Raw genomic sequence first — 22,228 nt, forward strand, 5'->3', positions numbered from 1 at the left:
AAATACCACACCTCCTCCCACCGGCAACTGCCCATAAAGGGAACACCAGAGGGTGTCCGTGGAGTCCTGGAGAGAAATGGCTCTGTTTCATTTCTTGCTTGAGTCTCCACGAGAGGAGCCCTCGCAATGGGCTCTCAGGATGTGAAAAAATACAGGGAAGGGATCCTTAGATCTATTAAGTTATTTGTAGCAAGACCCTATTGGCCTCTCTCAGCAGTGGAGAATTGTTGGATGGGGGTGGGGGGGTTGTCGGGGGGTTAGGGAGATGTGGTGAGCGTGAGTTTGCTCTTATCGTCCTTCAAGAAGCTCTTTGGCTGAGCACCATTGGTTCTGGAAATGAACCGTTTTTTGGAGGGGATAAAGTGGGCGGAAAATCTTGCATGGAAGCTGTCAGTGAATCATTTCAAAAGCCACAGCGTTTCACTGACATGCAGCCAGGTCCTTTGTGAGTGTTGTGTGTGTGTGTGTGTGTGTGTGTGTGTGTGTGTGTGTGTGTGTGTGTGTGTGTGTGTGTGTGTGTGATTTTGCTGAGCCAACAGCATGAAATTCTCAAATTGCCCTAAAGCCATGCTCTTAAAACCTAAAGAACACCTCAGTTGTCGAGAGCCTTCACTATGTGAATGTTTTCATCAAAGGCATTCTGCTTCTCCGTGTGCTCTCCCCATTAAATTGAGGTCCAGGTGATCCAACATTAAAGTGCAGTTTACTGTGCTCCAGTGGACACACTGACATTGAGTTCCTCTCAGGCCTCCAAGATTCGAATGGTGGAGAGAAAAAAAATAGATGGTTGAAATGGACACAATGGGATCCAAGAGAACAATGCAAAGTATCCCTGTAGGAGGCCATTACATGCCGGAGTCTTCCTCTTAGTCCGGAGGGCAGCCAGAGACCACGCGGCATCCATGAAGACCAGAGCTGAAACGGCCCAAGCTGTGAGAACAGGCCAACCCCGCTGACTGCCCCTCCTCCCCCTTTCCAGCTACATCTGCAAAGAAGGCCTCAGGATCACATTAGAAACATGCCAGATTACCCACGGGTCTTTATAGTGTAACTCAAACCTCCCAGCGAAGAGGGAAGAGGAAAGCCGGCTGCCACAATTCTGTACATTTCTCCACGGTGTAACCGTCATCTCCAGCCATCGCTTCGACTCTGTCCTGTTTCTTTTTTTTTTTTTTTTTTTTTTTTTGCAGCGTCCTTGGAGATTAGGAGAGCTCCTCTCCTGGCATCCTTGAGGACGTTGCCGTGTTCCGAGAGCCTCGGAGATAAATCAAGGCTGCTCCAGCGAAGCCACTCAGCTACATCTCCTGCAGTAGATTTCATCAGTTTTGCTTGAGAGGGAGAAGAAAGCATTTATCAGTCCACTTGCACATGAAAAAATCCCCCCCTATACCCCAGTAGACTTAAGACAGGGTGGAACATCCGCATAGAGCGGCAGATTGTGGAACCCTAAACAATTTTCCTCTCCTTTTCGCAGAATATTGTGAGTGCTCTCCCTCTCGATTCCAAGCAGGAAAAGCCTTAAGGTTGGAAAGAAATTTGATCCCCTTTACCAGACATATTCTTAGGGGATTAGACTCCAAGCCCCAACCAAAGCACCCTTAATCAAATCAAAATAAATAGCCCCATCACAAAAGAAACACAGAATTTTCCACTTAAATTTCTCAAGGATTTGTCCTGCGAAAGAGAAAAAATATTACTTTGACAGTGCAAGAGCCAACTGTTATGTATACTTGTGTATATATATGTGTTTGTGTGTGTGTGTGTGCGTGTGTGTTAGTGTTTGTGTGTTTGAGAAATGTGCGTGCATGCATATCCTTTCATTTTACAGCTGTGTATTTGCGTAGCTGGAACCAAAATGGATAGGTTTAAGCCTGTGAAGTGCCTGTGCTGTCACACTGCTCTGCCACTCTGGAGGGTGCTAAGATCATTTATGAGCGCTTTAAATGGCTGTGCGACGATCCCAAAATCGGAGCTCAAGCAGCTGAATTGTTCCCTCGTCGATTCAGCAGTCCTGCCCTGCTGCTAAAATGTCACAACCGCACCCCAATGACACAGACGGCGCTTCCATTAAGTAAAACAACAACTGTGTGCACTTCACAGGAAGAGAAACTGCTGGGCAGGCAGTAAACAAAAAATTTTCTGCCTTTCTACAGGTAACTACTCGAGACCGTCCAATTACAGCGGAGCGCCCAACGCCAGCTATAGCGGCCCAGGCCCCGGCATGAACAACAACAACAGCCTGGGGATGAACGCCAGCAGCCCCATGCACGGCCAGGGCCCCGGGCAGCCTATGGCCATGGGCAGGAGCCCAGGTGCGGGCAGCCGCCCGTACGCGGGCAACATGACGGGCATGGCGCCCACCTCTCCCAACATGCCGCAGTCCGCCGGGCCTGGGATGGGGCCGCCGATGGGCAACGTGAATCGCAAGGCCCAGGAGGCGGCGACGGCGGCGATGCAGGCTGCTGCCAGCACTGCACAGGGAAGGTGAGTCTGAGTCCAGCAGCAACACCCAGCATAACACTCACTGTACAAAAATAGAGGAAGTGAATCATGTAATATGTTACTCAGCCAGATCAATATGAGGGAAAAATAACTCTCTCAGGTAGTTTGTGCATGTGTCACACTCTAATATACTGTGCTATTAGGGCTAATAGACTATGTAAAAGCACTCCTTTGAGAGCGGACTATTTGGGGGAGCTGATTGATATACAGCTATCGAAAGGCAACCACTAACAAAAGCAAGGGCAATGTTAGAAATGATTCACTGGCCAGCATTCTTATTCGTACTACCACTAGAGGGAGTGTGAGAGTCGAACTATGTTGTTATCTCTCTCAAACATACAAACAAACACGATAGTCATTTCTTGATCCAGCGTTGACCAGACAGAACCCCAGTGATCATCAGTGTCAAAATGTAGCTTTACATCTGAGGAGGAAAAGAAAAGTGGTAACACTAATGCTAATGTTGTTTATTAATAATAATAATAATAATAATAATTGACCTTAAAGAGACTTTTCAGTCGGAGTTTTTCTATAGAGCTATTTTACTTTTTTAATGTTAGACATTTTGTAATGAGCGAGAAACAGGTTTGAACAGAGGGCTCTTGCTGTGTTTATTTTTCTAACACGTGTTATACAGTAGTTGATTTACATTGCTACTATCAAGTTTAAAATGTAGCCTCCAGCATGAGTCACGCAGTCAGTGCCGTTGCTCAGCATAAGAGTGTGACAGCTGAGCTGAGACTCAGGGAGGGAGACATTGAATACAGAAGCATAATACTACTTTGAGGAGGTATGCAGAGCTGACATATGCCAACGTCTGATTTCACCCAGTGACGTTGAACATATGTCTGTGCACACTGCAAGTCCCATCTGTTTCCAAGCGCGATGCCTCACATTCCGTGGAAGCATCGGCTTTCAGACACTTTTCAAAGCCAGGGTTCAGGAAAAGAAAGAAAAAAAATCTCTTCAAAGTTTATTGTTTGGTGTCTGTCTCCACACTTGGTTTTCCTCTGTGGTGTTCTGTTTCACGACACTGGGCACAAAGTTGTGGGGTTTGTTTTGAAAATGTTCTGCTGTTAGTTTTGGACGCGGCGCAGGAATGTGTTCATAGTTTAATGAGCGCCAGAGTTGTTTGGGGCAGTAAGGACCAGAGACATGCACTCATGTCGAATCTGGACGTAGGAGAGAGACTGAGAGTGAGCCAGTCGTTTGGCAGAAACACTGAGGGGGCTCACGGAGTGGAACAGAACGCTCCACAGTGCTCTGGGAAAAGCGCTTTGAGTCTAAAAGGAGCCGAGGCAGTCAGGGCTAAATCACGCCACCTCCTGCTGCACTGAGCACTAAAAGTCATCTCCTCCGACAGTGAGAAAAAGTGCTTAGGGTTGAACCATCTTTTTTATGAAACCTTTTCATTTTACAGAAGGTCTCCATTCCCAAGACCCCCTATCTACACCAACCAGGGTCACCCTGGACCAGGCCCCCGCCAACCCCCTGCCCTCATACCCTCACCGCACGCACCACACGGAGTCCACGCGCCCCACGCCGCCCACTCCCAGACATCCCACAGCACGCATCAGCCTGAGCCCTACGGGTAGGTGCACCGTCCGGTCCCACCGCACCGCCACTCTGCTCTAATCCCTCTGGTTTGGCATGGGTCTTGAAGTGACACCCTCTGCTTGTGCTTTCTCTCTTCCACTCTCACCTCACTCTCACTATGGCTGGAGACAGTGCATGGTGCACAAGCAGTGTGTGCAAATGAATCAGTAAAACTGGCAGGTTCTTTTTCGCGCCTCACCCCCCCCCCCCCTTCCCCAAAAAAGAGCTGTACATGATTCAACATCTGCTACCCTGAAGTGTTTGCTTAGCTTTCTGTGGTTGCCAGAGCTTGTTGTGTTTTTCCTGTTGTTTTTACATCCATGCTAAAGATCGACGATTGCCAAACCACAGCGCCGCTGCCGAGACGATTTCACTTTGCATTCATCAGACGGAATGCTTTCCTTTATTGTCCAGATAAACTGCAAGCAGCTGTTGGTCCTCCGCAGAGCCGTAGCACGCACGCCAACACCAGCCCCCCCCCCCCCTTTTTTTTTACTCTTATCCTGTCCGCACCTTCCCGCGGGGGCCATCTGCACCTGAGGGAGCCGAGCGCCATAACTCACGACGGATAAAGACACTAACGGAGGCCAGCGTTGTCTGAGACGCGCCGCTCAATTACAATGGCGTCCCTTAAAAAGAGCGAAGGGCAAGTGCCATCATCTCCACGGCGCGTTAATAATGACAAATTAAGCGGCGTCCACGCGCCACTAACAGACGCCTTTTGTGGAGCGATGGAGCCGATACATCATAAGCCATTTGGCATTTTGAGGAGAAGTTTGTGTTGACACTGGCGGGTGATTAATGGGGAGGGGTGGTTGGGGGGGGAGCATCAGTGTGCGATGCAGCTCCTCGTATGTAAATGCTGAAGAAGCCATTATGAGACGGCTTGCCTGTCAACAAGAAGTGGCACAACATGATGCACGCCGCTGTGCCCAATCAGAGGCACTGTCAGTCAACTCCTCTCACCCCCTTCACCCTCACGCTCCTGCCCGCCCCCCCCCCTCTCGTCTATCAGACGTCCAGACGCCTCTGTGGTGCGTGCAGGGATCCCATCGTCTCTGACGCATCCTGAAAGACTGCAAACGTGTTTGTGAGTTTGCTGGATTGTTATCAGCTTTTCATTTTGCATTCAGAAGCGGGTGTGCATTCCTCAAGGTTACGCTGAGATATGAGACGGTCCGGAAATTTCTCAAGGTTGCCAGGCAATTCAGGGTAGTAAGTGTAGCCCATATTTTGCAGTGCACTGAGCTGTTTGCCATCTATCAGCTCCACACGAGTGGCCAGACTGTGTCCTTGCCACTGCAGAGTGTGCTGCTCTCCCTGGACAGGAGGAGGAGAAGAGCTGATTGCAATGGACTATTCTGTCGCTGCCAACCTCTGTTCCCTAGCTGTAATACCCAGGAGCTGACCATGTTCAATGAAATCCAGTGGATCAGCAAAATCTGCCGTGTGCATTGTGGTCTGCAAAAATCACTCGTTCGCTCGTGCACAATACACGTGAAGATGGAAAAAATAATGAGCCAGATAATAATAATGATTCGGCTTCGTTCCTGATTCCTCCGTTGTTTGCCTTCATTTAATGTATTTGAGTTGAATCATTTCGGGCTCTGGAGATTGCTTTGACAAAGGCTTGGGGATGACTTTGACTGTGAAAGGTAATTAAAACAACCTGACAGAAATAGATGAGATAGAAAGAGAGAGAGAGAGAGAGAGAGAGAGCGGAAGAGAGAGACATAGGGTTGGTGTAGGGAGGCAGGAAGGGCAACAGGGCTTGCCCCCCCCCCCCTCCTCTCCCCCCCAGTAGCCCTGCTGGTCCTCTAGCTGACTTTGAGGAGGCACAGAGTTGACAGGCCCCTACTTTGTGTGCATCGCTGCACCGCCACGGCAAGCCCTGGCCACTGTGTGTAAAATACAAGCCGACAAGCCAGTTAAACCCCCACGCGCTCTCATTTTCCACCTACATTATTGTGAACCTTGCTGTTTATTTTTCAGTCCTCATTTTGTTTCCCCCTGTTGAAAGCTCTTGAACAGCTGAGAGCATTTTGCTGCAAAAGAAGTCCTTGCAGGCTCTTTTGAGGAGAGCGGAGCGAGGGAGAGGGGAAAAAAAATGTTTACTCTCCTATTGTGACAATCTCAATCTTTGCGGGGCATTTGGAAGCGTTTAGAGCTGTTTTGCACGACAGGGAAATGACAGAGTCTGACCATCTGCTCGCGTGTCTGGCCCGCTGCTCCACGCCATGACCCCGTGAAAGCACGAGGTGAGGCAATCAGAGGGCGAGGAGCGTGGCCTGAATGGGGGACATGTGGCGATCGTGTCTAGGCTGGCATTCAGGGTAGAAATACTCCCCTCCCGAAAGCCTCAACAGCCTTGGTCCTTTTTTTATTGTGTGGCTCCTCTCCTACAGAGAAAGCTCGCAAGGCCCTTTTAGTAGCACAAAACGTACCATTCAATAACTGAAAATGAAGCTTTCTGGCAAAACTGTCCTTATATTATTGATTATAATTCTACAAAGAACATGTAGGTGCATAAAGAGCTCTTCTGTACAAAAAGGACAGGAGGTTTTTCTTTGACTATAAATACAGTATAAGCTAGTATATACTGTACTAAATGCAAATGTGCATAGTATTTAGCACTGACATAATTGATTCTTTGTTGTGCTCCTACAGTAGATAAGACTAGCCTTTTGTATTGTAGACAGCTAAGATGGCTGATGGTACAGCCACTACATGGTGAGGAAATTAGAATAGAGTTTATATACTACGCTGCCAATCCATTGCTTACTGTGTATTATTCATAATGATCAAGATTGGGTTTGAGGGCAACACTGATCCGAGGTAATCTCTTCAGGGTGGAGACGAAGCAGAGCAGGCTGTGGAGCGTCTCTGGGCCTCGGAGCACAGTTGGGCAAAGCTGGCTCCAGCAAATGACTCCCGGTGCTCAGTCAGTGACTCAGAAATCTCCCTGAGCCACCGAATATGTGTCTGGGTGGAAAAGCCAAATGGAACCTACTGAAGAAAATAGAGAAAAGGTTGGGGGGGCAATCAAAGGAAATGGGAAAGCTAAAGGAGAGAGAGAGAGAGAGAGAGAGAGAGAGAGAGAGAGAGAGGAGCACGAGGGGAAAAAACGTCTTGGGGGCAAATCCTCACCAAATAATTCATTTCTGACCTCCTTAGTAAGTAAATTTGCTAAATAAATAAGAGCTGCTTGAATGTCAAGAATCCAACAACACCCCCGGCATTGTCGCTCATAGCCTTGGCAGGAGCGTGTTGGCTTTAATAAATGGCGGGAATAAATGGCTTTTTTTCCCCTTCATCGGGACTGTTTGATGTGCAGCTTTTCTGGGGATTTAATATGTTCGGAGCTGTCCTTTCATTTTGTGTTTTATTTTGGATTTTTTTTGTTTTGGTTGAGTCAGGCACCCAGAGAGAGCGAGTGGCGCTGCCTTGGAAGCAGATTGGGCCCATATATAATTCAGAGCCTCCCACCGTCTCCGCCAAAGCTGGTCCTCTTCCCCCCTCTCTCCCCCCGCTCCCTCCCTGTATGGCACATCTATCAGTGGCCCGGCTGATGACACCACTGACTGGTGGGATGGAATTAAACATTTAGGACAGATTGGTGATGGTGAGCACGTCCATCACAGATGTCTGAAGAACCTTACACCAGCTCCCAACTTACAGCACCTCCCAACTTAAACCCAGTGCCGTTTCGGGTTATATTATGTGATTTCATACAAATAGTATGCTATCTTGTTGTTGCAGGGCTAGTTCTCCGTAGCTTGTAAGGCACGCCACTCTCCCTATTACATGTTAGTTTACCATCAAAATTACAGTACTTTGAAGCTGTTCTATTAAGATACAAACTTACATAGGATGCCTGTGTAAAATTGTTTAAAGTTAAACAGTTTTATATAAAGTGTGTGCCCACATTTTGATTGCATAGGTATTGACAGGACAGTTTGGGGTAACAGGCAGCATGCTGGATAGGGCCCATCGTCACTGCATTGAACTCTATAGCTGTCATCTCCCAGCTCACATGTGGCAGAACAGCAGGCGCTCACAAGCGCCCACGCCAGACATGCTGGGAATTGTGCCGTAAGAGGACGGGTGAAACCAAGGTTCTCTCTTTTTCTGTCCCGCAAGATGTGTTTTATCTCTGGGATTGATTAAATGTTCTCACATGTGCGCAGCGGGCTCTGTGAATCAACACCAGCAGAGATCAAGTGCCTCTAAGAGACAGTCACTTTCACAACCCCCACACCCCCCCTTCATTGTGTGACTGTTTGTTGTATGTGTCTCCAAATGCACTCCGTTCCCCTGATTGATCTCACTACTCAGCTGAGCAGTGTGGAAATTCCCAGAAAGCCTCCTCTGACATTCTCCAGAAGACGAAACAGGGAAAGGGGAAGCAATGAGAAAGTAACACCCCCCCCCCCCCCCCCCCCCCATTGGCAAAGGGACACCAGCCATCAGCAAGTGTGCATCGAACACCCCCCCCCCCACACACACACACACACACACACCTAACGTCCTTTCGAGTAGGCAGTGCGGTGCGAGATGGCGATGGAACAGGCTCCCCCCGCTGCTTCACCCTAGAGCTGCCACTTTCCCCCACTCCTCTGCATTTCCCTCCCCTCTCTATTTTCCCTCTCTCAGCTGAGGTGCCTGAGAGGCAAGATGAATGCTGGGTGCATTTTATCGTTATTATTTATTTTTTCATTTTTTGCCTCCCTCTCTCCCGCTCTGTGATAGAGCCACATGCATATATTAACTATGATTAAACGGCACACTTTTCCTCCGTCAAGTGTTTTAATGGCTTTTTTTTGATGACATGAATTAGTAATAATGGTCTCGCACCACAGTCGAACTCCCTTTTTTTTGATGACATGAATTAGTAATAATGGTCTCGCACCACAGTCGAACTCCACACTTTTCTTCCCCCCCCCTCCCTCTCTCCCTCTCTCCCTCCCTCGCTTCCTCTCTCACTCTGTTTGGTGTTTATTGCATTATACACTTGAGAGCTAGATGTTGTGATTTGAGGGAATAAAGGGAGATGAGGACTATTTATTCACATGTAAAAATGAGCGATGGCGGACGCAGGGACCCTCATCCACACTGACGAGAGTGTGTCTCTCCTGCCATCTAGCTAGCGCCAAAATCAATCCAGGCCGGAGATTACGGCGGGTAGGGGGGGGGCGGATGGGGAGGGTAGCGTGTCACCACTGAGCCTGCGCCCACCGGGTGACTAATTACATCTGCGAGATGCGATTAGGGGCGAGCCTGAGCAGACCAATTGCTTGTGTTTGACTTGCATGAAATGCTCGGGAGGCGTTGTGTTGCCATAGCGACGAACACCACCCTCCCTCATTTTTTTGTGTGTGTGTGAGCAGCGTTAATCCAGGTCGTACAGTTTTACTTTGTTCCTGGCTGTTGTTCTGGCTTCTGATTTGACACACCTCTGATGGTGTTGAATAGTAATGCAGATGGCAGAGGTTGAGTTGTAAATTGGATGTCATCAGGATTGCGTTCTCTCCCACTCAGATATGACCTCTTCAAACACATGGCTTTAACGTCTGTCTTTGTGACAGCCTTTTAATTGCTCTCTCTGTAATTATCTTTGTCTGCCCTGGGAAAATCTGCTTTTCCTGTCTAGGTATCCTTCTTGATTACTCAGTTTCCCTGATTTCTCTCTTGTTGCCTCTACTTGCCTGCCTGTCTGTCAGTCCCCTCTCTCTCTCTTCTCTCTCTCTCTCTCTCTCTCTCTCTCTCTCTTCCCCTCTCTCTCTCTCTCTCTCTCTAGCTCAGTAGTCCTTATCCAGGGATTAATGCCTCCTTCAGAAAGCATGGCTCTGTCGGAGACGTCAGCCGCCCGCTGAAGTGGCTCAGTCCCGAGCGCCGAGCGTGCAGCAGGTTGCAGACGAGCTGTCTGATGTCCCGAAAATCATCTGAAGCGTGGAGACGGGCCAGGGATTGATTTTCCCCGTCTCCATGGCAACAAATAACATGATCCTCTCGCAAAGACACCTTAATTAGTTAAATTATTACTTTGGAGGAGGAGGAGGGTGGAGAGTGGGGTAGAGGGGAAGAGAAAGGCAGCACTGAATGGCTTCTATTACTCACCGTCTCAACACCAGTCCCCGCCAGACAGCCATTTAGGTTTTGTGCAGCAACTTACCGTAGACTCTTCCTCCCCAGGATTACGCCTCATTCTGTGGAAAGCAGCCCTATCTGCCAAGTCTAGCCCAAGCACCTGTTAATGGATTTTTGAATTGCGTAATCTTTTCATATGCCTCGTTGCCATTTATTTTCCCTGAGAGTCGCGCCTGTCCTCTTATGACGAGACGGCCTGGCTCATTTCTGTGTGGCTTCGGTGCCGTATGCAGAATGGCTGTGCTCATAGAAGCAGCTCTTGCCCATCTCAGTGATTCAACAGCCATCATAAGTAAATGGTCCCCTCTTGGCAATTGAAGTGCACCATTGGTGAATCAACCCAGTGCACTACCTGTGCGTCTGACTGAGTAGCTGTGGAAGATGAAGAGCAGGTTGTGTGCTGTGGCATTAAGTCAGCGAGAGAAAGTAGAGTTGGCTTTTAGGGGGCGTATGGGTTTGAACTTCTTCCTCTGGGCAGATTTGTCTCTATGCATAAATGATAACGATGGATACTGACAACAGTGTCCCTGATTTCTGACTACAACTTTTCTGTAATGTTCACTTGCATGACCCCAGGCAATTGCTCAAATTTTAGAGTGGTATCAGTTCTATGCATGAATGTAAAATTAGACAGTAAAACCCAGACATTATTTCATTGTTTGTGGAATATAAAATGCGGAAGTTGTGAAGAGCTGAATTTCTTGATTATGCCTTTCAGTGGTTCATAACCAAACACGGAACAAAAGAGGTTTGGACTGCAAGTAATTGTGTATGCAAGTTCTTTGATTGGTTTAATAAAATTAGCCCTTTATACCTTCACTTTTACCTCTGTGCTTTCACACATTTCTGACTAACCTCTGACATGAAAGCTTTGCTGGACATGAAAGCTTTGCCTTAAGGTGTTTTGTGTGTGTGTGCGTGTGTGCGTATGTGTGTGTGTATGTGTGAGCGTGTGTGCCTATGTATGTGTGCCTGTGTGAATGTGTGTGTGTGTGTGTGTGTGTGTGTGTGTGTGTGTTTGCTTGTTTTCTTAGGTACTATGACAGTTGTTATTATGTCTCCTCACTGTTGGAGTATATCTATATCAATACATGCCTCTATCTCATTCTAACCATCCCTGCCTCGATCCTCTCCTCCCTCTCTACCCCCCTCTGTCCTCTCAGACAGGGGAGCTTCTCCGCCCTGAACCAGATGAGTGGGATGGGGACAGGTGCCCCCTATGGGCAGCCATACGCCAACGCCTCTGGGATGATGACGTCACAAGCTCCCACCCACACCACTCCGACCTCAGGTAATGTCCACTGCTGCAGTTCCCATAGCAACCCGACACACAGACCCATACATTTGCTTTACATCAGCAGTAAGAATTAGCCCAGAGCCTGACAGCTTCTATAAGCCAGATTCAAGTATGGTCATAGGGGATCATCTGGGCCCTGTGCAAAAACACACCCATTTAATTTATCTGCTTTGCTTCAACTTGTTTCTTTTCAGATGTAAAAAGGTCTGTGGCTCCTCTTGAACCCTTCCCTTTGTCCTAAACGCACCTGAAAGATCCAGGTTTTAGGACTGGCCGTGAAACAGAGCACTCCAGGCTGATTTTAATTTTACGGACTGCAGATGAATCACAGGCCCAAGGCCTCTTTAGAAAAGCCCTTTCACTGGATAGTAGCCTCAGAAAAGAAGAAAAAGAAGTTTCCCTTTGTTCCTTTTTCTAGAACGGGGACACAAGAGGGACAAACCTTGGAACTTTTTCCAAACATTCTGTGTTGCCTTGCACCCCTGTTTGACTTGATGGTATTCATTATCATTTCATTGGAGAGGGGAGCTTTGAAAAACCTTAAAGTAGAATTCCTATTATCTAAAAAAAAAGAAAGAAGAAGAAATTCTTAACTTACAACTTCAACTTTTAACTTTTCTTAACTTAACCTTCTTTTTCGTAACTGTGACAGCACAAGTCTGTTCTGTGCATTTCACTTAGCCATAGGGGCCATGTAAAGACTAGGATGACCGTTCTTTGTGTTTGTGTATCTTGTCTAGATGGCTTCATAAGAATAGAGGTGAATGTGGGGTTCTCTGGGCTAGCTGCTTTTGTTATTAGCAGGAGTTGTTGGCGAGCGTGTGCGTGCGTGCATGTGTGCTCGCGCGCGCGCGCGCGCGTGTGTGTGTGTGTGTGTGTGTGTGTGTGTGTGTGTGTGTGTGTGTGTGTGTGTGTGTGTGTGTGTGTGTGTGTGTGTGTGTGTGTGTGTGTGTGTGTGTGTGTGTGTGTGTGTGTGTGTGTGTGTGTGTGTGTGTGTGTGTGTGTGTGTGTGTGTGTTAGGGGGTCATACCCGCTGCTCTCTCAGGGTGCTAATCCACAGGGCTGCAGGAAAGATTAGCCCACTGACTGCAGCACACTGGGCCAGTTGATCCACACATACTCACTCACACGCGGGCGCGCGCACACACAGACACACACACACACACACACACACACACACACACACCGTCACTGGTGTACAGTAAAAAAGATGTTTATGTATTACACACAAAAGCTAGTGCTCATACATGCAGACATATACATCAAATTCAAGAAATCAGATTTACTCATATAGACATACATTAATGTTTAAACACTGCCATTTATGATGAATTGTCTCTGAGTAGGCATCCATTATGCAAGACAGCGCCTTACAAATAAACTGTCAAGAAAGCCTTCAAATGTGATGTACTGCTCACACACACCCTGCAGAAAAGCACAGAAGAGGGCCCTGGTGTGTTCTGTCTTTCTGGGAAAGACAGCAGAGAACAGACACACAGACACACACACGCGCGCGCACGCACGCACGCACGCACGCGCGCACTCACACACACACACAGACACACACACACACAAAGACACACACACACACACACACACACAACCTAGACTCCCCATCCCAGTCCCTCCTCTCCTTGCAGTCACACCAGGGGACAAGCAGCCAAGCAGCTCTGACATTTATGCTAGAACATCACTTCTCTTTTTTCTCTCTTTGCATACCTCTTACCTTGGCAATTCATACCCACTGAATTGCTCATTCTGGCTCTCTGTAGGTGCATTTGTATAGAAAGTGGATATTAAATAGTGTCATTTTTTATCTTTATCTGTATGTGCCATGTAGCAGAGACAGCAACATACCAGGTAGCAAGAGAATGTTTGTCAAAAGGCATTCTTTCGTAGGTGATAGATGTTATCTAATCTCAGTAATCTAATTTCTCTAACCGTTGAAAAGTGTTATTGCTGATCTTCCATCTACGTGCTGGAGGTGTAAGCGTACACTGCAATGAACGTCTTTTGTATGTCTGTCTGCAGTGAATTTATGGAGCTGCGATGGTTTGTACTTGAGGACTGTTTTTGTACCACTGTAACCCATACTCACATCAGATGGATATGGTCCCTCCAAGGGACTTGTGACAGCAGTGATTTTGTTTTAGTGCTTCATTCCTCCGGCTGTTGTGTTCCAGGAGCGGGAGGGGTGAGTGGAGAGGGTGTGATGGGAGCCGAGGCCAAGCTGAAAGGAGACGGCAAAGAGGAGCCTCCCGCAACAGAGCCGCCTAAACCCAAGGTTAGCGTTTGACCCCTCTTCCCCTCTAAGCTCTCACCGATTCAGCTGTGTCTTAGCAAGTATGTCTTTTGCATGTAAATTGCTCCAAAAAAAAGAATTGCTGGGAAAGCTTCTCTATTCCTGCGGTTTCAAAGATGCATTAAAACCTCATCCTCTGGTGGCAGTGGTATTACTCAGATGGATGTTCCCAGGCCTGGCCCTGTTGCATCAGTCTCTAATGTGAGTCCACCTACACAGGAGTCCAGCAAGCCCTCTTCATTTAATGTCTCTATTTATGTTATTTGGGTTTGGGGCCCATCTGGTTTCTGCCCTTCTGACTAAATTTCAATGACAGGTCATTTTCATAAGTATAAATGTTTCACATCCATTATCCTGTGTATGTCCTCCAACAAAGGAGAGGTTGTGGGGCAGACGTGGGCCTGGCTTTCATAGAAGGGTATTTTGGGCTCTGTTAAGTCCAACACATTTTCTTTATTCTGATTAATTTATTCATATGCTTGCATTTTTATCAATATTAATGTGGAAAGCTGTTTGCGTGGTTTATTCTTGCCTTCAGCTCTTTTGTTGCCCGATGTTCGCCTGCTAGAGAAGTTCTTGTGGGACCTTGCTCACAAACACACACACACACAGACACACACACACACACACACACACACACACACACACACACACACACACACACACACACACACATACACACACACACACACACACACACTCACACACACACACTCACCCACACACCCACATAAACACACACACATACACAGACAAACAAACTTGCCCACATGTACACCCACAATCCCAGCATTTCATCCCAACCCGATTTTTTTCTTTTTTTCGTTCCCGCTTGCAACTTTTCCCCGTGTCAGCTTCCTGGCCCTTTGACTCCTTTCTTGTTTTCTGTTTATCTCGCCGCAAAAACACAGACTCGCTCTAAATCCCTCCTCTTTGCTGATCATGGTGCTCGGCTGCTGAATTATTTAAGGCAGTCAAAGTTGTGCGCCAGGCCCCCAGAGCCGCCTGTGGAGACGAGCGCTCTCTCTCTCTCTCTCTCTCTCTCTCTCTCTCTCTCTCTCTCTCTCTCTCTCTCTCTGGTCGCTCCCTGCTCTGGAGTGGGAGGCAGGAGGTGGAGGGGTGGTGGTGGGGGGTGGGGAGGATCTGGGGGGGTGGTGGGGGCACTAGCTTTCGCTGACACGTGCAGTCTGTCACGGTTGCGCTGCATCACTTACAGTACCTGTGCCCACAGGCCAGCATACCAAACAGGATCTCAGGGAGAACAACACTGCCACACCTCATCTGCCCTCTCCTTCTCTCTCTCTCTCTTTCTCTCTCCCTCTCTCTTTTTATTTCTTTTTCTCATTTTCTCATTTTCTTTGAATATCTTTTTTTCCATTTACTCCCTGTACCAGTACTCCTTCCTCTCTCTTCCTCTCTCTCTCTCTCTGTCTTTCTTTTTCATGCTTGCAAACAGTGCTCTTGCAGTTGCTCACTGTAATTACGCTCAATAGGGCAGCTTTGTAAGCACTGATGGAGAGCCTACAGCAGAGGATGAAGTGAATGACCAGCTAAACCAATAAAACAGCGTGTTAACTCAGCGGCTAACACAGGAATCCCCCCCCTTCTCTTCCCTTCCCTTCCCCAGGATGGCTTCAACTCCCAGTGTGTGTCCCAGCCCCCGACCCCGTCTCCTCTGGCCCCGAGTCCAGCCAGCCTGTCCTCCTGCCACGGCGACGACAGCGACAGCATCAGCAGCCCCGTCTGGCCCAAGACTCCATCCAGCCCGGTATGTAGAACCACACCAGCACTTCTCACAGTTTCTGCTCTCATTATTCCCACATCGCTCTTTCATTCTCCCTCTATCACACCATCGCAGATGGCCAGACTCTGTTTTTGTTGGTCATCCTCCCTTTCTCTCTGTAACTCTTCTCTTGCTCTCTCGTTCTCCCTGTCTGCAGAAGTCCAGCTCGGCTCCCATGGCTGGGGATAAGGTGTCCCGGCTGTACGAGCTGGGCGGCGAGCCCGAGAGGAGGCCCTGGCTGGACCGCTACCTGTCCTTCATGGAGGAGCGCGGCACACCTGTCCCCCATCTGCCGGTCATCGGCAAGAAGACGCTGGACCTCTACCGCCTCTACGCCGCTGTCAAGGAGATCGGGGGCCTCGCCATGGTGAGTGGGTCAGGGCACCAGGCTCAGGACTCAGGGCACCAGGCTCCACCACGTGTGTAGGCAGCCCACTGATAATGATCTGAAGTGTGTGGAGTGAAGGCCTACATAGTCTCCCATGGCTAATAATGCCAGACTAGCTGACTAGCATGTCAGAACAGAGAACAGAGGACAAGTTTAGAACGATGTTCCAGTGAATGTCTGTCATACTGTATGAATAGTATTTTTTTTATCAGAGAGAACACTTTTGACTTGACACATTTCAGAATGATTTATGAGGTGACATTACATCAGTATTACGTTAGCTTCAGAGCTCTGCCTGTCTCTCAAGTCTTAAAAAAACACATTGTGTTTACATTACATTTCAAGTACAAGTACTCAAACCCAACTGCTGTCTGCCGGCTAGATTGGAGCCACGATTAGCTCCCGTGTAAAACTTTAATGCCTGGATGGAATAATAGCCCGCTAAGGCAGATAAGAACACAGGGCTGTGCTGAAGTCTTCAGGCTGTCTCACACAATCACATGAAAAGCATCCCCTATCTTTCCCTCACACACACACTCACACACTCTGTGTCCACAGATGAACAAGAACAAGAAGTGGAAGGAGCTGTCGTCCACCCTGAGCGTGGGGACCTCCAGCACGTCGGCCAGCTCTCTGAAGAAGCACTACATCCAGTTCCTGTTTGCCTACGAGTGCAAGGTGGAGCGAGGAGAGGAGCCCCCACTGGACGCCTGCCCCGCAGGGGACAAGAAGCAGCCGCCGCGGCCTCAGCCTCCGTCACCAGGTAAGCCAGGTGACCACTGCCCACTGTATGTGGAGCCTCACTGAAGGGCCATGGGACGGGGATCACTGGAGTCTACCTGTTGACAAACTAAGTACTAAGTGGTTCACTCTCCTCACGTATAGATATACAATATATTTTTGTGTCACTAGCCGTTCTTTCTCTCTCTCTCGCCTTTGCATCGTCCTGGAGTTCAAACTGTCACCCTTTGTGCAGCAGTGCTGTTTTCGATGTTTTAAGTCAAGTCGATGGTTTAAATTTAAGTGCAAAAGTTTGTCGGAGCGCTCTCTAATGAGGTGGACTTTTGCCTGTGAGAGGAGTGTGTGTGTTTAGTCAGGCCTGCGCCCAGAGCTCGTCCCATTAGCGCTGACGTCTGGAGAGGTGAGGAGCGCGAGCGCGAGCGCCAGACTGGGCCAGAGCCTCGGCCCTCATTTGAAGCCCCGACCAGGAGTACGCTCAACACACAAACACACACACACACACGTATACAAACCCACTCACCACACTAACTCACCACACTAACACCATACACACATATCATACAGTACCCAGTCACACACACGTATACACACCCACTCACTATCTCATACCCACACATACATAGTCACACACACACACACACACACACATCGGAGTGCAAACGCAGGCACTTATGCTTTCGCATACACAGGGAGTGGTGCACTTGCATGTGCGGGGGGAGATGGCAACAACAGTGGAGTGGTCCCGGAGCATTGTGCAGCGCCTCACCTCTGGCCCCAGGAGAGATTGGGCTCGTTTCATCCTAATGCGCCGCATCCTGCCTTTCATCTGGCTGGGAGCCGCCGCTTGTCTCCCGGCTGCTCCGCACACAACCCCACCGCCGCTCTCTGATGATCCCCCCGCCGCCGCCACCGCCGCCACTCCTCCTCTCACCGCTCCCTCGATTCCACATTTCCTCTTTCGTTTTTATTTATTTATTTATTTATTCCACCCGTTTTTTTTTTTCTTTTCCATGTGCTACTATCATGAGAGAATGTTAACAAGAACCCCACTCAAAGAATGCTGAGATGCAAGCCTTTGGTTGTAATTCAGGTTATGCATTTTTAAAGCATTTCCTCTTCGCAGGGAGAGATTTGCTTGCGTCTGTGTGCCTTTCACAGCCCTTTGTGGCGGTGTGATTTATTTTCTTCTGTGCGTTTTATTTTTCCCCGTTCCTGCTACTCTGTTCACATTGCTGTTTGCATGACTATGAGGTTTTCACACAGCTGAGTAGACCCAGATAAAGGCACCCATTCCTCTCCCAGCCCGTGCAAACAGCAGACATCTCTGCGGACCTGGCGAGTGCATGTTGCATCTCAGCCACCACACCTCCAGGCCCGTGCAGAGGCCTCCTTCCTCCCTTGGCCAGCGCCCATCCTCTTGCCCAGGGAGAACCCAGTGGAAGCTGACATGCCTGGCGCTTGGCACCGGCGGTGTTAAGGGGGCTTCACTGAGCGGGACTGGAGCGATGACGCACCCAGGCCACTCATGCTGCTCTCGGCCGGCCGGCCGGCCGTCTCGTCTGGAGATGTCTGTCTGAGGCCTGTCAGCCGCATGGGAAGCGGCCACTTATACTGGCAGGTGGCGCCTCTCGGCCCCCGCCGCTCCGCTATATATATATATAGCTGTCAGGTGCTGATGTCAGAGCAGCGGAGTTGTCATGGTGCCAGGAGGGGATGGGAGGGTGGGAGGTGGGTGAGGGGGGAGGATGTGAGGTAGAGGTTTGTGGTGGGGGTGGAGGGTGCAGATTCCCCCAAGGAAGATTAATGGAGGTGGATTGTGGGACGTAAACAAAAGTGACCTCCAGTCAACCTCAATTCACATGCTGACCCAGTGAGGGAGAGGCTTTTTTCTCTTTCTCAATCTGGCCACCTCTCTCTTCCTCTCTCTCTCCCTCTCTCTCTCTCTCCCTCTCTCTCTCTCTGCCTGTCTATCTCTCTCCACCTTCCCTTAAAATATGGAGTAAAGGGCACAGCAGTTCAGGCTGAGTAAATGTCCCCTCCCCTGCCTGCGTTCCTGTGTGCGTCAGCCAGTAGGCATGTGAAGTACGCTGAGGCTGTTAACCTCCAGTAACCCTGCCATTGTTTACTTTTGGAACGTTCCACGTGTTGCCGGCGGCAATGGAGCAAAGGGATATCCTAGAAAGAGGAGGAATCCCACACACTCTCATGTTGCCCTCCCCTCCTCTTCTTCCCCCTTCTTCTCTCTCCAAGGACAAATGCTCCCTCCCTCTCTCTCTCTTTCTCTCTCCATCTCTCCTTCTCCCTCTCCCTCTCTCTCTCTCTCCAGGCACTGCACGTCCTTCCTGTGCACTCCATCTCTCTCAATGCATTGATGTTTCAATGGCCTCTAATGAGGATGCAAATGGTTATGGTTGCATTATTTAGAATTGATATAAATATTTTACGCTATCATTGGCTTATTTTTTATTTGGAGCCATGTTATGTATTAGAGGGCCTTGGGGTATGTCTTCACTTCTACTCATAGAGTGGTGCTTATTCAGATGGTTTTGTTTTCTTGACATTGCTTATTAAAAAAACGAGACACATCGAAGTTCAAATGGATTTCTTAATATCATTATTTGCCTAGCCATTGTCTGTAATGTGATATTTAATAACTACAGTCATTTAGATTTCTATTCAGAGTCCTAGAATTCCTCTACACTTAATCTCCTGCAAATAAATGATAAATCAGAACAGCCGTGGCCTTGATAGAAATGATGAAGAACAGTAAAAGCAGTACAGCCATCTGCTTCTCTCTCTCTCTCTCTCTCTCTCTCTCTCTGCATGCCGCGCACTTGGTGCGTGTGTGCGTGCATATGTCCATGGTTCTGAGCTTCTCTACCCATGTGAGCTTACCACCAACTTGTACTGCACCAAAATGGAGAGCCGTTTTTAAAAACAGCCAAACTGCCTCCCAGTGTAGCAGGCGAGTCCCATTGTGTGCGAGCGACTCTCTGTCCTCTCTGTGGCCCCTGTGTAGTGCTCTGTTCGCTCCCCACATCCTCAGGCAATAGGGGGCTGTGGGATGCACTCAGTTACCCGGCCATGGTTCTGTGTCCTCAGTGTAAACCACAACATGTCAACATAGCTAGGACAACAGTAGTGTCACAGTTATTGATGTTGCTTTGGATGCACTGTCAGCCATTGCCTTGTGTTACGCCACTGTTATTGTAGGACTGTGGATCGTACATCTGGGACCAGTTTACCATAGTTTATCACTATGAGACATCAGTACTGCCTAACCTCAGCTACTGTTGGTCCCAGCTATATTTCACCTCTCCTGTTACATTGACCCCAATTCATGAGAAGCTGACTGGTCTTGCTTTTACAGTCCATTACTTGGCTCTGTGTTTGTCGTGACAGTCAGTATATTTAATCACTTCTTGGCCTCATCCACTCCTCTCTACTCTGTTCTTCCCAGCCAACTCGGGCTCTCTGCAGGGGCCTCACACCCCCCAGTCCACTGGCAGCAGCTCCATGGCCGAGACGCCAGGCGACCTGAAGCGACCCACCCCAGCCAACACCCCACAGGGCCACGTGCCCCCGGCACCAGTCGGCAGGTCAGTTATCCGGACAGTCACAGCCCATTCTGTCCCATCTCCTGCTTTTTTCTCAACTCTTCTTGGACTCTTATGTGTTTAAGATGCTCTGGGTTGGATGAAGGGCTCAGTGACTGTGAATGTTGACTAACTGTGATGGTGATTTAAACAAATACATTAACGAGTGAATATAAAAAGAACGAATTACAGATGTGTGTAGTTAGTAAACACTTTGTGCTGTTATTTATTATGTACTGATGTTACATGTGTATCGTAAGATAATGTGTTCAGAAAAACAGTTGTATTTCTGACAAATCTGAAAGACTAGTTTTTTGTTTGCCTATTTTTTTACTTCTCAAACTAATATTGGATAAACAACAATATACAATTGGCTCATTTCAGCATATTTATCATTTTATGCAGTGGACAATAACCTTGTTGTGTTTTGATAAACCATTTGATCATATATGAATAAACCATTTCATGTGTGTAGTCAGATGTCTCATGGTAGCTCTCCTCCCTGTATTTGGCAGAAACAATTCCATCAGCATCCAGGACCCCTTCTCGGAGGCCAGCGACCCCAGCCTCCCCAAACGCAACTCCCTCCCCCCAAGTGGCCCCTACCAGCCAGAGCCCATGATGAGGATGCAGTTTGAGGCCAACAAGGACCCCTTTGCGGGGATGAGGAAGGGTAAGAGCATTCCTCCATCGCCAGCGAGCTGCTCCCTCTCCAACCCTCTCAGCCCTCTCCGGTCCCCCCTCTCTCTCTCGCCCTCTCCACTCAAGGACCTCCATCTCCTCCTCCTCTCCCAGCTGCCCTCTATCTTTCCTCTCCTCTCCTGACAGCGCTCTCGTCAGTCAAATCTGTTTTTCCTATCACTTTTTCCCTCTCTGTCACTGGAAATGAGAATAGATCATATATTTACACATTGTTAAATATTCTTCAGCCCTTGCACTCTTTGTGAAAACCAGATGAGAGGTCTCTGTTTCAGCAGAAGGTGTCACGCCAGTTTTAGGATTTCATGGAAAAGCAGCATATTGAAATAGGCAGAGACAACATTCTTAGTGTGCTGAAAATCCTGTGAAAAGCGCTGCTGCCCCCTACTGGACATAAATGAAATTTGAAAGTCTGTTATGAAATTGGATATATTGTTAGATAATGGTAAACATTGATTTAATCATAAGTTTGATTAACATCTTCAACATGTGCTAGTTTTCACTTGTTCTGCAGAGAGAAAACAGAGAAATGTCCAAGCTGTTAGTTAATCAAATGAAACCCTTTTGCCAGTGGCAGGCTGTGGAGATCCTTACATGGCCGGGCAGATGCCCTCCAGTGCCATGCAGGAGATGTACGGCAGGAGTGCGCCCGGCCCCATGTCTGCTCTAGGTATGGGCCCACGCCCCCAGTACCCCTATGGACCAGGCTATGACAGGAGGTGAGTGCTGACATACATGTACATGGGCATGTACTGTACATCTGCTCACACACGCGCACGCACACACGCACACACACACACACATGCGCGCACACATAATTTGCATGTACTGTATAGTTCAATGGATTGCATGTTGTGTTGAACACGGTTCTTTGTCTGTGCTCTCTAAAGCTACACTTCTTGAATATGATCTCATTACACTGTGTGTGTGCTGCAGGTCAGAGCACATGATGAGGATGGAGGGGGCTATGGGTCCACCAGGAGGTCAAGGCAGTGTTGGTCCATCCAACAGTGATGGCAGTATCTACCCATCCAGCAGATATCCCTCACAAAGGTAAGGGTCATGGCATAGGAATGTGATGTATATCTGAGCTCTGTGCAATGACCTACTTTGTGTGTTCACTGTAACAGTGTATTACAATGAATGTTATTACACATACAGTAATCCTAAAACAGCT

General features: G+C 48.4%; 1 protein-coding gene across 4 annotated transcripts in view; it reads left to right on the plus strand.

Moving 5' to 3' along the window:
- The window catches only part of LOC134067623 (AT-rich interactive domain-containing protein 1B-like), a 144,175-nt gene that overhangs the window by 117,329 nt on the left and 4,618 nt on the right, over positions 1-22,228 (plus strand). For 3 of the 4 annotated variants that reach the window (XM_062522992.1, XM_062522994.1, XM_062522993.1), the window contains 11 exons: positions 2,154-2,484; positions 3,923-4,093; positions 11,409-11,536; positions 13,726-13,826; positions 15,472-15,612; positions 15,785-15,994; positions 16,574-16,778; positions 20,217-20,355; positions 20,868-21,025; positions 21,623-21,770; positions 21,988-22,104. In XM_062522992.1, coding sequence (XP_062378976.1) covers positions 2,154-2,484; positions 3,923-4,093; positions 11,409-11,536; positions 13,726-13,826; positions 15,472-15,612; positions 15,785-15,994; positions 16,574-16,778; positions 20,217-20,355; positions 20,868-21,025; positions 21,623-21,770; positions 21,988-22,104 — 1,849 coding nt within the window. The remainder of the gene's footprint in view (positions 1-2,153; positions 2,485-3,922; positions 4,094-11,408; positions 11,537-13,725; positions 13,827-15,471; positions 15,613-15,784; positions 15,995-16,573; positions 16,779-20,216; positions 20,356-20,867; positions 21,026-21,622; positions 21,771-21,987; positions 22,105-22,228) is intronic. The other variant, XM_062522995.1, reaches the window with a different exon arrangement.

Source organism: Sardina pilchardus, chromosome 20, assembly GCF_963854185.1.
Source record: "Sardina pilchardus chromosome 20, fSarPil1.1, whole genome shotgun sequence".
NCBI lineage: Eukaryota > Metazoa > Chordata > Actinopteri > Clupeiformes > Clupeidae > Sardina > Sardina pilchardus.